The sequence below is a fragment of the Hemitrygon akajei genome, chromosome 3 (genome assembly GCF_048418815.1).
Source record: "Hemitrygon akajei chromosome 3, sHemAka1.3, whole genome shotgun sequence".
NCBI lineage: Eukaryota > Metazoa > Chordata > Chondrichthyes > Myliobatiformes > Dasyatidae > Hemitrygon > Hemitrygon akajei.
In genome coordinates this window covers 165158701-165173505 of record NC_133126.1, presented here as the reverse complement: position 1 = coordinate 165173505, position 14805 = coordinate 165158701, and the positions used below count along the sequence as shown (strand labels likewise).

General features: G+C 38.8%; 1 protein-coding gene across 2 annotated transcripts in view; it reads left to right on the top strand.

Annotated features, from left to right (window-relative positions):
- The window catches only part of atp11b (ATPase phospholipid transporting 11B), a 152175-nt gene that overhangs the window by 52375 nt on the left and 84995 nt on the right, over positions 1 to 14805 (top strand). For both annotated transcript variants that reach the window (XM_073041244.1, XM_073041245.1), the window contains exons 12-17: positions 229 to 426; positions 760 to 909; positions 2945 to 3117; positions 12065 to 12133; positions 12880 to 12953; positions 13379 to 13482. In XM_073041244.1, the coding sequence (XP_072897345.1) occupies positions 229 to 426; positions 760 to 909; positions 2945 to 3117; positions 12065 to 12133; positions 12880 to 12953; positions 13379 to 13482 (768 nt within the window). The remainder of the gene's footprint in view (positions 1 to 228; positions 427 to 759; positions 910 to 2944; positions 3118 to 12064; positions 12134 to 12879; positions 12954 to 13378; positions 13483 to 14805) is intronic.

Here is a 14805-nt window from a genome sequence, read left to right as displayed (position 1 = left end):
CTCTGTGCAGTAGACATTTTTTTTGTCTCCTGTTGACTGGGAGTTGTCGGATTGTCTTTGAGACACAAAGCAACTACTTTTGCACCATGCTTAATTAACTTCTCAATTTCAATAAAACTTCAAATGAGCAAATATGAAGTGAGTAATTGTGCATTTTGAAAATAGATTTGAGCATGATTCTCAATGTTTCTTTTTAATAGTTAACTGATAAAATTATTTTATTTGTAGATTTTGACAGGGATATCTGATTTCTTGGCTTTCATGGTGCTATACAACTACATCATTCCAATCTCACTTTATGTTACCGTTGAGATGCAAAAATTCTTGGGATCCTTTTTCATTGTGTGGGATCTTGATTTATACCATGAACTTTCCGGTCAGCGGGCACAGGTTAATACCTCTGACCTTAATGAAGAACTTGGACAGGTGAGGGTTTTCATTCTTAGCAAAGTTAACATTTTAAACAAATGTTTGTGATTTATGTTTGGGTGTTTACATTGCCACAGATTTTCTGTTGAATATAATCAAAGAAAACAAATATTTCTATAGTTTGGGAATACCATTTAAGTTACTTACTAAACTCCTGCAATTATTTACTGTGCTCTTGCACCACTCCTCGCAATCCAAGACAGTTGAAGCTACTTGTGGTTGGGTTAAGATGGGGAAGTTTTTGGAAATCGTCTTTCCCATCTTGCATTATTTGCATTAAAGAGTACTGATTAACCAGGAATATGCATAACAATGATTTTAATCCTTTAGGTGGAGTATGTATTAACAGACAAAACTGGAACACTGACTGAAAATGAAATGAAATTCAGAGAATGCTCCATTAATGGCATTAAGTACAAATATATTAATGGGAGTTTGGTCCCTGAAGGAGTGACTGGAGAAATTAACAGACAAACTTTTGTAAGTTCCAATTTTGTTGGCTAAAAGTTATTAAAACACTATTTTTCATTTACAGTTGTATTTTGATGCTTCTCAAGTTGACAAATGCTTATGTAGATTTTGGATGTAGTATCAGTATAAAAACATTTTCTATTAGGCAAGCCCTTAGCCAATTACAACTCTTCTCATCACAACAAATGCTACTATGAAATTAAAGTCAATGCTGGAAAAGATAAGCAGATTCAACAGCAATAATGAAGAGGAGTTGATGTTCCAGCTTAGCCTTTCATCCATACTGGGAGGGGGTAGGGGAGAAACTTGATACTTTTTCGCATAACCAGAAAAATGGCAGAAAATGTGATGGGTGAGGGAAAATGAGGTGATATATGAACTGAAGGCAAGAACAGTTGACAAAAGCAAGTGGAATAGGGTAAGTAGAGACCATTAATAGGTCAAAAGAGGTGTCAGAGGAAATAACAGTAATCAGTGGTGTTGAATTAGGAACATTATGTATCTGATGGAAAGAATAGATGCTGTTCCATTAACTTGAGCTTCTTTGAAATGTTGTCAGAGTGGAATGGAGGTGCAGAATTTTTGTACCAGGGAGCACCTCTTTGTAGGACCCCGAAATCTGATTATGTTTGCAGAGTTAATGTGGGCATTCCACAAAGCAGTCCACCCAAGCTCAGTTATTCTAGACAGAGCCATTTGTCATTATGTTTATGTTGTTGGCTATTATTGGCAAGGATCATTCACCTAGACCCTAATCTTTTCCAATTAACCACAAGGCATTAATGTTTGACTGAAGTTTATGTCAATGAGTTAAACAACATGGGAACATGTTCTTTGACCCAAAGGATCCATGTCAAAATTTATTTTTTTTAATGTTTAGGAATGTAGATTTCATTGGCAAAACCAAAATTTATTGCGTAATCTTAGTTGCCTCATCTATCTACTTCTACACACTCTGTTCAAGGTCTTGTGGAATAGGTAGGCTGAAAGTACAAGTTCAAACAATACAAAATTCAAGGTGAATAGCTTGGATGGTTAATTAATGCTTAACCGAAACTGATGTGGCATGTGTGTATGTGTATATATGTATGTATACATACACACGTGTGTGTATGCAAATTAAATCTGTTGTCTTGATTTTTCAAGTTTTTAGCACAATGAATGTTGCCTGGTGTATTTTAAACAACCTGTACTGAATAATTGAACTCATTTCTTCAGTCAAGTATCCCATTGTGCTTTGCAGTTACGTTAAGTTTATAGCCTATAATCATATACAGAATAGTATGTGTTTTCCACAGACAATGGTTTCACACACTCAGATTATCCTAGGCAAACTCAATTAACATAGAATAAGGATGTTAGAGGCTAATGCTAATACTAAGTATTCTTATAAACCCTATCTCTCCACTGAATGATGCTAAACATAAAATGAAACAATGTCTTGACCCACTTTTTGGAAATTGGGAGGCTTAACATGCAATGATAATATTTATGCTATCGTTAAAATTTAGATAAATTTCACTCAAAAACAAAATGCCACCTGTTCTATAGATTTCAATGGTACCTGTATTTTTGCTTTCACTCCCTGGTATTTACCCCATTATATATTTGATTATGTTTATAATAATACAGAACATTCTTCACCCAAGTGCCCATTCTTCCTGTATACATCCAGACATTAATTTCTGGCAGTCTATTTAGACAAGCTAGAATCTAATGTCATTGTTCAGAGCTGACAAATGCAGATTTGCTGCAATTTTGATTTGCTGGTTGATGATTAGGAATAGATGGCTCCTCGGTACTAAGCTCTCCTAATATGTCCTTCAGATAATTGTAGCAGAAGTGAATGAGATTAACTTGAACCGAGATCAAACCCAGGATGATTCGCATTAGTTATTCCTGTTACTGATGTAAATTGGCTAATGGGCTTTGGTAGGCAAGATGAAGTAATCCAGTAAGTGTCAATGTTTAAAGACTTTATACCCTAAAGTGTTTGTTTGAATTCGTGTCAATTGTTTTATGATTTTAATGTTTCATTTCCTAGACTAATGAAGAGGTGCTATTCTTGAAGGCAATATCCCTGTGTCACACAGTGCATATTAGTGACTTGGAAGAGCCGCACAGATCTACTCCAAAGCATGTTGTTACTGATTTATCCAAAATACAATACTATGCTGCCTCACCAGATGAGAAAGCTTTGGTGGAAGCTGCCAGAAGGTAAGCTATTTTTTTTTATATCTACTGAACCTATCAATCTGATATTTTTCCTTTGATTCTGAATTTATTTTATTGAATCTGATTTCAATACTTTGAGTCACATCAGACCTCTGCTTTGCTGATTGTGTTATTGTTGTGTAAAATTGGTGTAGAAGTAGTCGTCACTTTTAGTTATTTGGACCTTTGACTTGTTGTGACAGTAAATGAAGATGCTTCTGCTTGACAAACTGATAACTGGAAGCTTGGTGTTCTGTAAATGTATTGCTTCATCCAGTAAATTTCATATCTATAATGCTAATAATATCCAGGGTGAAATCTAATGGGTTATCCCATACTGAAGTTTTTGGACTCTCTGAAATCTGACACATTTAAGTGATTCCACTTGTGCTAGTTGTAACTAATAACCACTTATGGAGGAAGTAGTAGTAAATATCAAGTATACAAAATATGCATTCTGAAAAAAATGTACAAATGTATTTGAGCTCATTGCCAGTATGTGGTCATAGTGTACAGTCATTAATCTTAAAATGTTGTAATCTTGTATTTAAAACGTGTTGCTGACTCAAGTGATTGTAAGGCTATTTGAATATAAGCTCATCCAATACTGATTTCCAAATAGCCTGAGTTTGAGTTTTTTTTAAATTCCACTCTAGAACTAAGTACAAAACCTTATTTGACATTTCAGTACAAAGGTTGCAAAATGTTTCCTGGGAAAAGCACAAAAGAAATGAAATGCCCCACCCCAGTCCTTCAGTTTGCTTCTCTTTGTTTATTCTTTATTGCTTTGCACAAGGGCTTAAATTGAACGGGGAGAAAATGAAACTGATGTGTTGTCAACTGTGTTAGATTGTATACATTTTTCATCTAGATCCAGACTACATGCTATTTTCATGTAATTTTTTCACTAACGAGATAAAGATGTATTATAGCTTGTGCTGCTAAGTTTCCTTAAATAAGTCCTCGTGCCACCAGCCTTCAGATAAAGCTTTCCAATTATTTCACTTTTTCTATGCTTCCTGCTTTTCTTTTTGTCTTGTTTGTGTTATGGAAACTGTTTGAGCCCATGACATATAGTTTGAATCTCAATTGAAAGATCCATTGCTATGCTGTATCCGGAGAGCTGCCTCGTGGAGATCAGAGACAGGGGGCTGAAATGGTCCAAGAACAAAGCTGGCTCATAGAAAAAAAACAGAGATGAGGCGTGGAGTCATGAATGACTCCATCTCGAACTAGTGAGGAAGATTGAAGCATTGAGGTGAATCACTAAGAGGCCAGCGATAGCTCTGCACAAGACATTTGACAGCTGGAACAGGACGTTCAGCCCTGGGTCAGTGTTTGGACCCAGTTCTGTGCATTCGGCTCCGGGTTGGCAGCGTTGACAGTCACCCTCTACGGAAAAACTGAGTTTCAGTGGTTGCTCTCCTTGTACACAAAGATATTTACCATATTCTGAGATTTCTGTGATCATTAGACTGTATATTGGTTTCCTTCAGTTTTTTTGGTGTTTTCTTTTTTGTGGTTGATTGGTGGATGAGTGATCTGTTAATTTTTAGTGTGTCAGAGTGGCGGCTGAGGATTTGGTGCTATTGTCATTGTTCTCTTCTGCAAGTGAAGGGGTCAGGGATTGCTATGTGTAGAGAATCATTGATTTTGTGGGTGTGTTTTGACTGCAGGTGAGGAGGGAATTTTGGGGTCTGTGAGGTTTTTTATCATGCCCATTGAAGGGGAGTTGTTGTCTTTTATTTCATCCATCCATGGTCTTTCTGTATGTAATGGCTGTCTGGAGTAGACAACAATTAAAGTTTTATTATACATGCATACTTTGACAGTAAAATGAACCTTTGAAATGAGGCCTCACCAGTGCTTTGTAATGTCTTAACGTTGCATTTGCCTTCCTTACCACATTTAGGCATTATAGCATTTAGGGAATCCTGCACAAGCGCTCCCAAGTCCCTTTGCACCTCAGCTACTTACATTTTCTCTCCATTTATAAAATAGCCTACCCTTTCATTTCTTCTACCAAAGTGCATGACCATAGACTTCCTGATACTGTATTCCATCTGTCACTTCTTTGCTCATTCTCCTAATCTAAGTCGTTTGTAGCCTCTCTACTTCCTCAAAACTCCCTGCCCTCTCACCTATTTTCATATCATCTGCAAACTTTGCAACAAAACCATCACTTCCATCATCAAAACTATTGACATATATCGTAAAAGGAATTGGTCCCAACGCAGACCCCTGTGGAGCACTACTAGTCACTGGCAGCCAGTCAGAAAAGGCTCCCTTTATTCCCACTCTTTGCCTCCTGCCAATCAGCCACTGCTTTATCCATGATAGACACTTTCCTATAATACCATGGGCTTATAACTTGTTAAGCAGCCTCATGTGTGGCACTTTTTCAAATGTCTTCTGAAAATCCAAGTTTACAACAATAACCAATTCTCCTTTGTCTATCCTGTTTGTTATTTCTCAATGAATTCCAACAGACTGTCAGCAAGATTTTCCCGTGAGTAAACCATGCTGACTACAGTTTATTTTATCTTGTACCTCCAAGTACCCCAAAACCACATCCTTAACAATCAGCTCCAGCGTCTTTCCAGCTACTGAGGTCAGACTAAATGGCGTATAATTTACTTTCTCTGCTTCTCCCTTCTTGAAGAGTGGAGTGACATTTGCAATTTGCCAGTTTTCCGGAACCATTCCAGAATCTAGTGATTCTTAAAAGATCATTACTCAAGCCTCCATAATCTCTTTAGCCACCTCTTTCAGAACCCTGCTTTGTACATCATCTGGGCCAAGTCCAGTGGTTTGATATCCACTGTTGCCTCTCTTTCACGCTGAATGTATCCGAAGAAATTTTTGGTATCCTCTTTAATATTATTGGCTGGCTTACTTTCATATTCCATCTTTACCTTAATAACTTCCTAGTTGCCTTTTGTTGGTTTTTAAAAGATTCCCAATCCTCTAACTTCCCACTAATTGTTACTCTATTTTATGCCCAACCTTTGGCTTCTTTAACTTCCCTTGTTAGCCTCGGTTGTGTCATCTTGCCTTTAGAATACTACTTCCTCTTTGGGATTTGTATATCCTGTGCTTTCTGAATTGTTTCCAGAAATTCCAGCCATTGCTGCTCTACTGTCATCCTTGCCAGTGTTCTTTTCCAATCAATTCTGTCAAGCTCCTCTCTCATGTCTCTGTAATTCCCTTTACTCAAGTGTAATACTGATAAACCTGATCTCATCTCTGTTCCTCTGACTATGAAATGACCCATCAACACTGCAGTCCTCTTCACCTCTCTGTTCTTCTGAACCACAGCACCAGACTCAGTGCCAGGGACCAGGTCACTGTGGCTCCCCCTGGTAGGCTATTCCCCCTCAATAGTATCTAAAGTTGTATACTTGTTAATGAGGTGAAGGCCACAGGTGTACTCTACACTGGCAGTGCATTTTCCTCCTTCCTCCTGGCAGTCACCCAGTTACCTGTCTCCTGCAATCTAGGGGTGACTACCTCCCTGTAGCTCCTGTCTTTCACCTCCAGATTCTCTTGAATGAGTTGAAGGTCATTGTGCTGCAGCTCCAGTTGCTTAATATGATCTCTCAGGAATTGTAGCTCAGTGTACCTTGTGTATATGTATTTGTCTGGGAGACGAGAGGTCTCTCTGTCTTCCCACAACCGACAGAGTACAATACACTGCCCCGGAACCATTCTCACTAAACTACTAAGCCCTAACAAATGAAGAATGAACAAATAAGAACAGAAAGAATAATTTACAAGATATTTAACTTCACCCAAGGCAGATGAGTTAAAGCCTCTCTAAACACTGGCACACTTAAAAGAATGGCTGTTCTGTTTGTACTTAAGTTATTTTCATTGGCTCTTTCTAATGAATCCTCTTGCTGATCGGTCGTTCCTCAACTCGGAGAAACTGCTGCGAAGCTCTGCCTTTAAAAACTGAACTCGGCCTTTTCTCCTTGGAGCAACGGAGGATGAGAGGTGACCTGATAGAGGTGTATAAGATAATGAGAGGCATTGATCATGTGGATAGTCAGAGGCTTTTTCCCCAGGGCTGATATGGCTGCCACAAGAGGGCACAGGTTTAAGGTGCTTGGGAGTAGGTACAGACAGGGGCATATCTATGGAATATAGCGCCTATGGCAAGCACTAAAATTGCGCCCCGTCCAAACATTTGACACCCATCTTTTAGATAACTTTAACATAATATCACCTCAAAAATACAGGTAAAGCTCGTTAATCATTTCATTAACAAATTATGGCACTACATGAAAATTATAACTGCACCTTCTTTGCTTTCACTGATGCAAATTGGTCTATGATGTGATCAAAGTCAGTTTTTTTCAGTTTCATTTGTTTCTACACTCAGCAGAGCAAGATCACAGAGTCTGCCTTGATCCATGGAGGCTCTCAAATACAAAAGTATTAGTTTTAACTTGCTGAATGATCTCTCAAAGCTGGCGATGGAAACTGCAATGGTGAGCATTATCTGAATAGCAATGCGAAGATTGGGGAAGATGCTTTCATCTCCGTACTGAACAATAAATTCAAGAAGCTGTTGATACTTTCATGTTGACCCACCTTGATAGCAACATTCTGCAATCCAAAATTTCTTCATATAGCTGCTGTCCATCAACATCAGAGCTGTACAATTCGCCCAAATTTTTGTACTACTTCTTTAGGTCGTTACTGTTGGTGCCGAAACACAGTCCCTCGACATCGAGAAGGAACCCAAACTTGGTGTCAGTGTTGTGCAAACAAGCAAACCTTTCGTCCATTTCTCTGTGAAGATGGTTGAGTGTTCCCTTCATGACTCTTTCCATTTCCTCCTTAGCTGTTAACCCAGCGTCTTTCTAGTTCTCATCAGCCATTCGTTTCTTTCATCTCTAATGTCTTTCAACTTCAATATTCCATTCTTGACAGAGACCAACTCCTCCTCCGAGTGACTCACTGACCAACACTTCTCTTTCATCATAAAAATGATCTCAGAGGGCTTTCAAATCCAGGGCAGCATCGTGGAACTTCATGCTAGGATCCTGCAGGCCTCTTTTGAATACGGTGAATGTGAATGAGTACTTTGTTCCAAAATCCTTGCAAAATCAGAAAATAGTAACTCAACATGCGGTTGTACAGCTGCCTTGCATCACTTCTTGTTTCACTGGTCTCGTTTTCATTGTCTGTCATGTCCTGGAGAACTTGAAGTATCTCCTCAAGGTGCTTGTTGACGGGCTTCACTGCTTCTGCCCTTGCACTACCTGGTTTCGGACTTCGACTTAACAACCACAGGCATGGCGTTTTTTAGTTTTTTCCCAGCACTGTGTTGAACAAGAGAAAAACATGTAGAGAGCTTTGATGGTTCCAAAAAATGTAACCATCATTGTATCCTGCTTGGCTGCATGTACACCCACCAAGTTGATTGTCGCAATTCACAAACACTGCCAGTTTGTTTTTCTCACTTATTCTTTGATGAACACCACTTCTGTGTCCAGCCATCACAGCAGCATTGTCATAGCACTGTGACCGACAATCTTGTAGCTCCATTTCGTCCTTCTCTAGCTGTTTCAAGATGTCCAACCAAGCTCTCAGCATCCTTCTGGCTTATCTGGATAAAACCAAGGAAGACTCTCTAACATGGACTACTTTCCTCTCAAGATCAACTTCCACATACCTCACTACTTCTGACATCTGCTCACGGTGTGCCTGATCAGGAGTCGAGTCGTACATGTACCATAGTACTTGACTTTACGAATGCTTCTCAGTAAACTCTAACGAGCAGTGGATGCCATCATGTGGATGAATTTGTCTGGACACCTGGTGAAAGATAAGATGTGCATCCAGGATGACTTTCCAAATTTGTGAGGTGTTCTTTTATGAGAGGGTCAAACATGGCCAGTAGTTTCAGTAAGCCAAGGAAATTTCCCACATTGGAGTCATCGTCTAGCTGAAGTGACTCGGTGTCCTCACAAAGCCAGGTTCTGAGTTGCAAGGAATTTTATGCAGTGAAGGGTTCTCATTAAGATATCCCGCCACTTCTGCTTTTCCTTCTCAATCTGTGACTGAAATACGGCATCAATAACTCCACTGTTTCCAGCTAAATCTCCTTCCACTGTGTGAAGCATTCCCGATGATTCTTGGCATTTTCATGAACACTAATCCTTTCAGGTGCTTTCCACTGGTTGAATCCACTTTTCTGCTCCAATGAAGATTGATGGTCTGACCGGGAATAGAGAAGACGTCAGATACAAAATGTAGACTTTTGGGAAGGGGAATAGACCAGCTATGAGTGAGTCACTTCCTCATCATGACCGTTTCTCAGTTTCTTCTTGAACCAAGTTTTGTTCATTGAGCGGTTATTTGTTGTTTGGAAAGGCCCCTCGCTGTTCTGGAAATACTTCAAACCCAGCTTTATTATCTCTCTCAAATTCAGGCAGAATTGCTTTCACAGTATCCTTGTCGAACTTAGGAAGTCCGAATGTCATGCTGTTCAATCACTTCTGGTATGACAGTTCAAGGCTCTTTGACACCATCCAGTTCACTAGGTAGGTTCAGTGTCGTCAGGTTCAATCTCATCAAGTAAAATTCCATCAATAAACTCAACATCATCACCACCACCATCAACTTCCCCTCCTGTCATGTGCACATTCCCTGAGGCAGCCTCACTCTTAATTTCGTCATACTCAAATTTATCTGACTTGACTTCCTCCTTGGCTTGTGATGCATTTGTACTTGATCCACCTTCAGATTCTAACAAACTTGTAGCAGATGCAGGCGACTCTATGGAACGTGTCGTACTACTTGTTCGGGGCTTATCAAAGAAGGGCACGAAGAACTTGCTCGACTTCTTGGCTTCCTCCTCCTCCAACTTTCGTCTCTTTCGTCCTTCAGCTCCACTTTCTTTCTTCTTCGTAAAGAAATGTTTCATGGTCTTACACAATGCTCTGAAATACGGCCTTCTCACCCATAATAATCAAAGACAGATCATACATCTGAAGAAAATCCTTTTTTCACTATCCGAGGATGGCATGTCTAACTTTAATAGAAACTGCTCAGTTGCGCCCCCCTTCAAGTGGCACCCAGGGCACATGCCATACCTGCCATACTTTAGATACGCCACTGGGTACAGAGGAGATGTCAGAGGTAAGTTTTTTTACGCAGAGAGTAGTGAGTGCTTGGAATGGGCTGCCGGCAACGGTGGTGGAGGCGGATATGATAGGGTCTTTTAAGAGACTTTTGGATAGGTACATGGAGGTTAGAAAAACAGAAGGCTATAGGTAACTCTAATAATTTCTAAGGTAGGGACATGTTTGGTACTACTTTGTGAGCCGAAAGGCCTGTATTGTGCTGTAGGTTTTCTATGTTTTCTGTTTATTTTTAAATCTCGATCATGTTCCTTATTGAAGGGTAGCTCTTTTTATGCACCTCTGATGTTGATTGTCCAACTCAGAGGCACAGAAAGTAAAATTTTACCTCAGATCATGAATGTTGTGAACTCTAGTTTGTTCAACTTTTGGAGAAGAGAAACTTGCATTTTTAAGGCAAAGGTAGATGATAACAAGAGTAAGAAATTACTGGATAAGTAAGATCATGGAGTTGGACTTGCAATCGGAAGCAATATGACAGCCATAATCTGTTAAGGGGTGGAGAAACTTGAGGGGCCAAGTGGCCTACTGCTCCTAATTCGCTTGTTTGTATAACACCTAATGCCCTTCCCTTGGACAACATCAATGGTATGGAGAGGGGAGACTTGCAGCTTGGGCAACTGCCGGTCTTCCATTTAAAAAAAAACCCTGCCCAGGCTTGCGCCCTGGAAACTTTCCAAGGTGCAAATCCATGGTCTATTGAGACTAACAGAGGCCTTCACATAACACTGGAGATACAAACAGCTTGTATCAAGTTACAAATAGCTCGAAGAAAAATCAAATGCTTGATATTGTCAGTTTAAATCGAATGAAAGACTTCAAATAAGTTGAAAAAATCCAACTATAACCTAGCTCACTAAATAAAAGATATTCATCTTTGATTTATATTGTTGTCCTCATGTAAAGCTGATGTTTTTGTTGTTGCCTTTTATAGGCATCATTTTGTGTTTCCTAAACTGCATTAGTTTGGGGCACTTAGTTTCCTTTTGTTCTCAGTGGCAGTTTAGCAAGTTTAAAACAGGCGGATAGTATTGTCATCCTTCTTCTGGGGAGAAATGTTGCCACCTAACTGGATTCCTTTTTATTCCAACACTTGTAGAAGTCTTTTTCCTTTTTTAACTTCCACTTTTTTTTCTTGCTCAATACCACTACCTCATTCGGAAATGTTATTGCAAAGGTGCTGGTAGTTTTTACAGTCTCCTAGATGTCAGCAATTTTGATGTATAATGTGAGAAGTGGAGGATATCTAATTGAGATCTTAAATTTTGGAACAAAATACTGGTTCTACTACATGCCAAGTCTCAACGGTGATCACCAAATTTTAATTCTATATGTCAAATGGTGACACCTAATTACCATTACTTCTAGGGGCATATTGTGCATCACGTTAATCTTTGAGAGAATAATGCAGTAGAGATGGGTACCAAATCTAACTCAATTGTCATTTGTATTCAATGCTGCAGTCAGTAATACATCAAACCAGTTGAGAAATAAGTTCTTTAAATAGTTTTTTAGAAATTTAATATTACTACAGCAGTATTACATTTGTTCAATGGTCTGAAAAAATCATTTATTTAAAATACCATTTTGTAGAATTGTTTATCATAACTCCCTTCATCTGGGGGCTTTGATGCATTTTCAGTTTAAGAAAAATAGCTTGCTGAACTAGATTGGTGTGTTTTTCCATTATTATTTACATGCACCGCTAATGTTGCTTCTCAGACCCCTGTACTATTTTCTTTTAAATGTATGGTCTATTGAGAGAATTATAACATATTTACTTTTCTTTTATGTAGAATTGGAGTTGCATTTGCAGGATCTGATGACAATAGTGTAATACTTAGCACATTTGGAACGACTGAAAGGTAACATAAAACTCCAGATGTGTAGATGGCCTTAATGTGTTGTTTCAAATGGTAGTGTGAAATTTTAAATTCTAGTTTCTCAAATCTTGAAATGAATATTTTGGTTATCTTTTTTCCTGCCTTATTTCCTCGAATATATGGTTTCACTAGTATCACATACTCATATGGTCATGTTTTGTATGGATAGTCATTGTCAGATGGCTGTTTGCAGGCATTACAATTCCCAATACTATATCTGTCCAGTATCTGCATACAGACACACTTTACCCACAGAAGTGTTGTAGGTTTTCTATGTTTCTAAGTGTCTGGATTGTAATCAAACTGGCTTCTAGCTTATGTTACTATAATAATGTTGTCTCCCAAGGCCAATTGGGTTATTCCCGAAACTGTCTTGAATGGCATTGAATTCCTCACTATAATAATTAAGTTTCAGAAACCCAAGGTTACTATGCTAATATATTTAAAATATATCTTAACACTGCAGTATTGGCACCAAGCCTCCACTTACATGGATTCTATGAATGTTTTCTATCAGCCACAATATCCTTATCAGTACTGAAACCCCTAATGTGGCTGTAGCCTTGGTGAAAGGTTATTTATTAGCTCATTGAAATACATATGCCACTGGATGAACATGAGATAAAAGCAGAAATAACTAAAAAGACAAGTCTCAGATACATATATAGCTAAGTTTAAAAACTCCTTAATTCCCTATTACTTACTTTTTGCTTTCTCCCTTTTTGCAGATACAAACTACTTGATGTTTTAGAGTTTGATGCAGATCGCAGGCGAATGAGTGTGATTGTTGAAACACCAGAAGGTACATTGGTGTTACATTCTAACTGATGAATTTAAGAACACCAAATGCACAAAATATGTGAATACACAGAATAGCTTAAATATTTAATTATTATGGAAATACACAGCAGATCAAGCTGCATCTATGGGGAGAGAAACGGCTAACGTTTCAGATCAAAGAGCTTTCGTTACTGGTCTTTGCTCGTAGATGACTACCCTTGTTGGCATTGAATCCTGTGGTTAACTAACATAATTTCCAGTTAAGCAGTTGGTCTGATCATACATTTTAATAGCATGATTTCCCCAGTTGCTCATTTTATTTTAATGACCTTTTAGAAGATTTGCATACACACACAATGTCATGTTAGTAAATAGGTGTAGACACTCAATAAATGTACATAGAAATATTTCTTCTTTTGAAAGGTGACAACATCTAATTTGTTTCAGGAAAACTGGTAATGTTCACCAAAGGGGCAGAATCCTCCATCATTCCGTTTTCAAAATCAGGGGCAGTATCTCTGATGAATGCACACGTGGATGAACTTGCTATGGTAAGTTTTGCTTCTTTTTGTAGAATTATGGATTGTGAAATTGGGCTCTGCAATTCCTATTTATTTGCATTAAACAACTTCCTAATACTCAAATGAGAGCTGCCACTTGCATTCTGGAAGCGATCTTAGTTAAAGGATTAGTATGGAACTTAAGGCCATTGGTAATATACGGAGTAGACAGATTATCTTCCAAATGCTAACTGCACAACTGCAACCCCTGTGGATATCAATACTCCCTTGCCTCTTAAACTTTGATGTATTTGGCTCCTACCAGGCTGCTGATGGAATATAAACAATATCATGCACTGTGACAAAATGGCATCCACTGTTTGCTCCCAACTCTTTAACTCAACCACAATTCTTGTCCCTGTATATTTTAGTCCTGTGTATAACCAAATCCAAGTGCAACCACTATCTGAGTCAGTGTCTGAGTTTATAGCTGCATGTGCAAGACAACGTAACTGTATCTCTTCATCTTCACTGTGTTCTCTTCCTCCATTGAAAGTTCCCATTCTTGGTTATCTGAAGAACAATGGAGCAATGTTTGAGATATGCTGAGGGGAGAGGAGAAAAATATTGTGTACTTAAACATTTGCAACTTCAGAGTGAGAGTTTACAACATGAGAAAGTAGTTGGATGGGTGAGTATGGATTAGCTATGCTTACTGCAGTCTTCCCCAAGGAGGTTAAAGCATGCGAATCTGCTTGTTTTCCAGTCCCTTCCTGATTCCTTCTCTTCTGCACTTCAGTTACGGTGAAATGCTAAGTGACTGTTGTGTTATTTGAATAACGCAACTTTCATGGTTGTGAAGTCTTAAGTTGAGAGTTTGAGGCTTGTACTGGTCCTGCACGTGCAAGGATGCTATAAAGCATATGCATTACTGTATACGGTTGAGTACTGACTAATTGAAATTGCTAGGTAGATGATGTAGATGTAACAGTTTGACCAGTGGGTAAAGTTAGTCGTCCTGTAACTTGGCATTTGAAGGTAACAGTTTGACAAATTGTTAAATTTCTGCACCAATATTTGACATTAAGCAGCACTACAACTCTTCAACGAGAAGTGGACAATCTTGTTGCTCATCCTCTCGTATATAGCGATTGCTCAATGTATCAGAGATCATATCTAAGCTTCAAACACTGCAATGCGTCAGGGAAGGGTAGAGTTACCTGGACACTGTTTCATGAGGTAGTCACACCTACTAGATTAACTAGTTCAGATTTGGTCTGTGTCCAGGAACAAGAGGATGTGACTGCGAGTGAGGCAGGTAGGGAGATCCAAGACGTAGTGCTGAAGGAGCCTCAGCCCTTGAGCTTGCCCAAC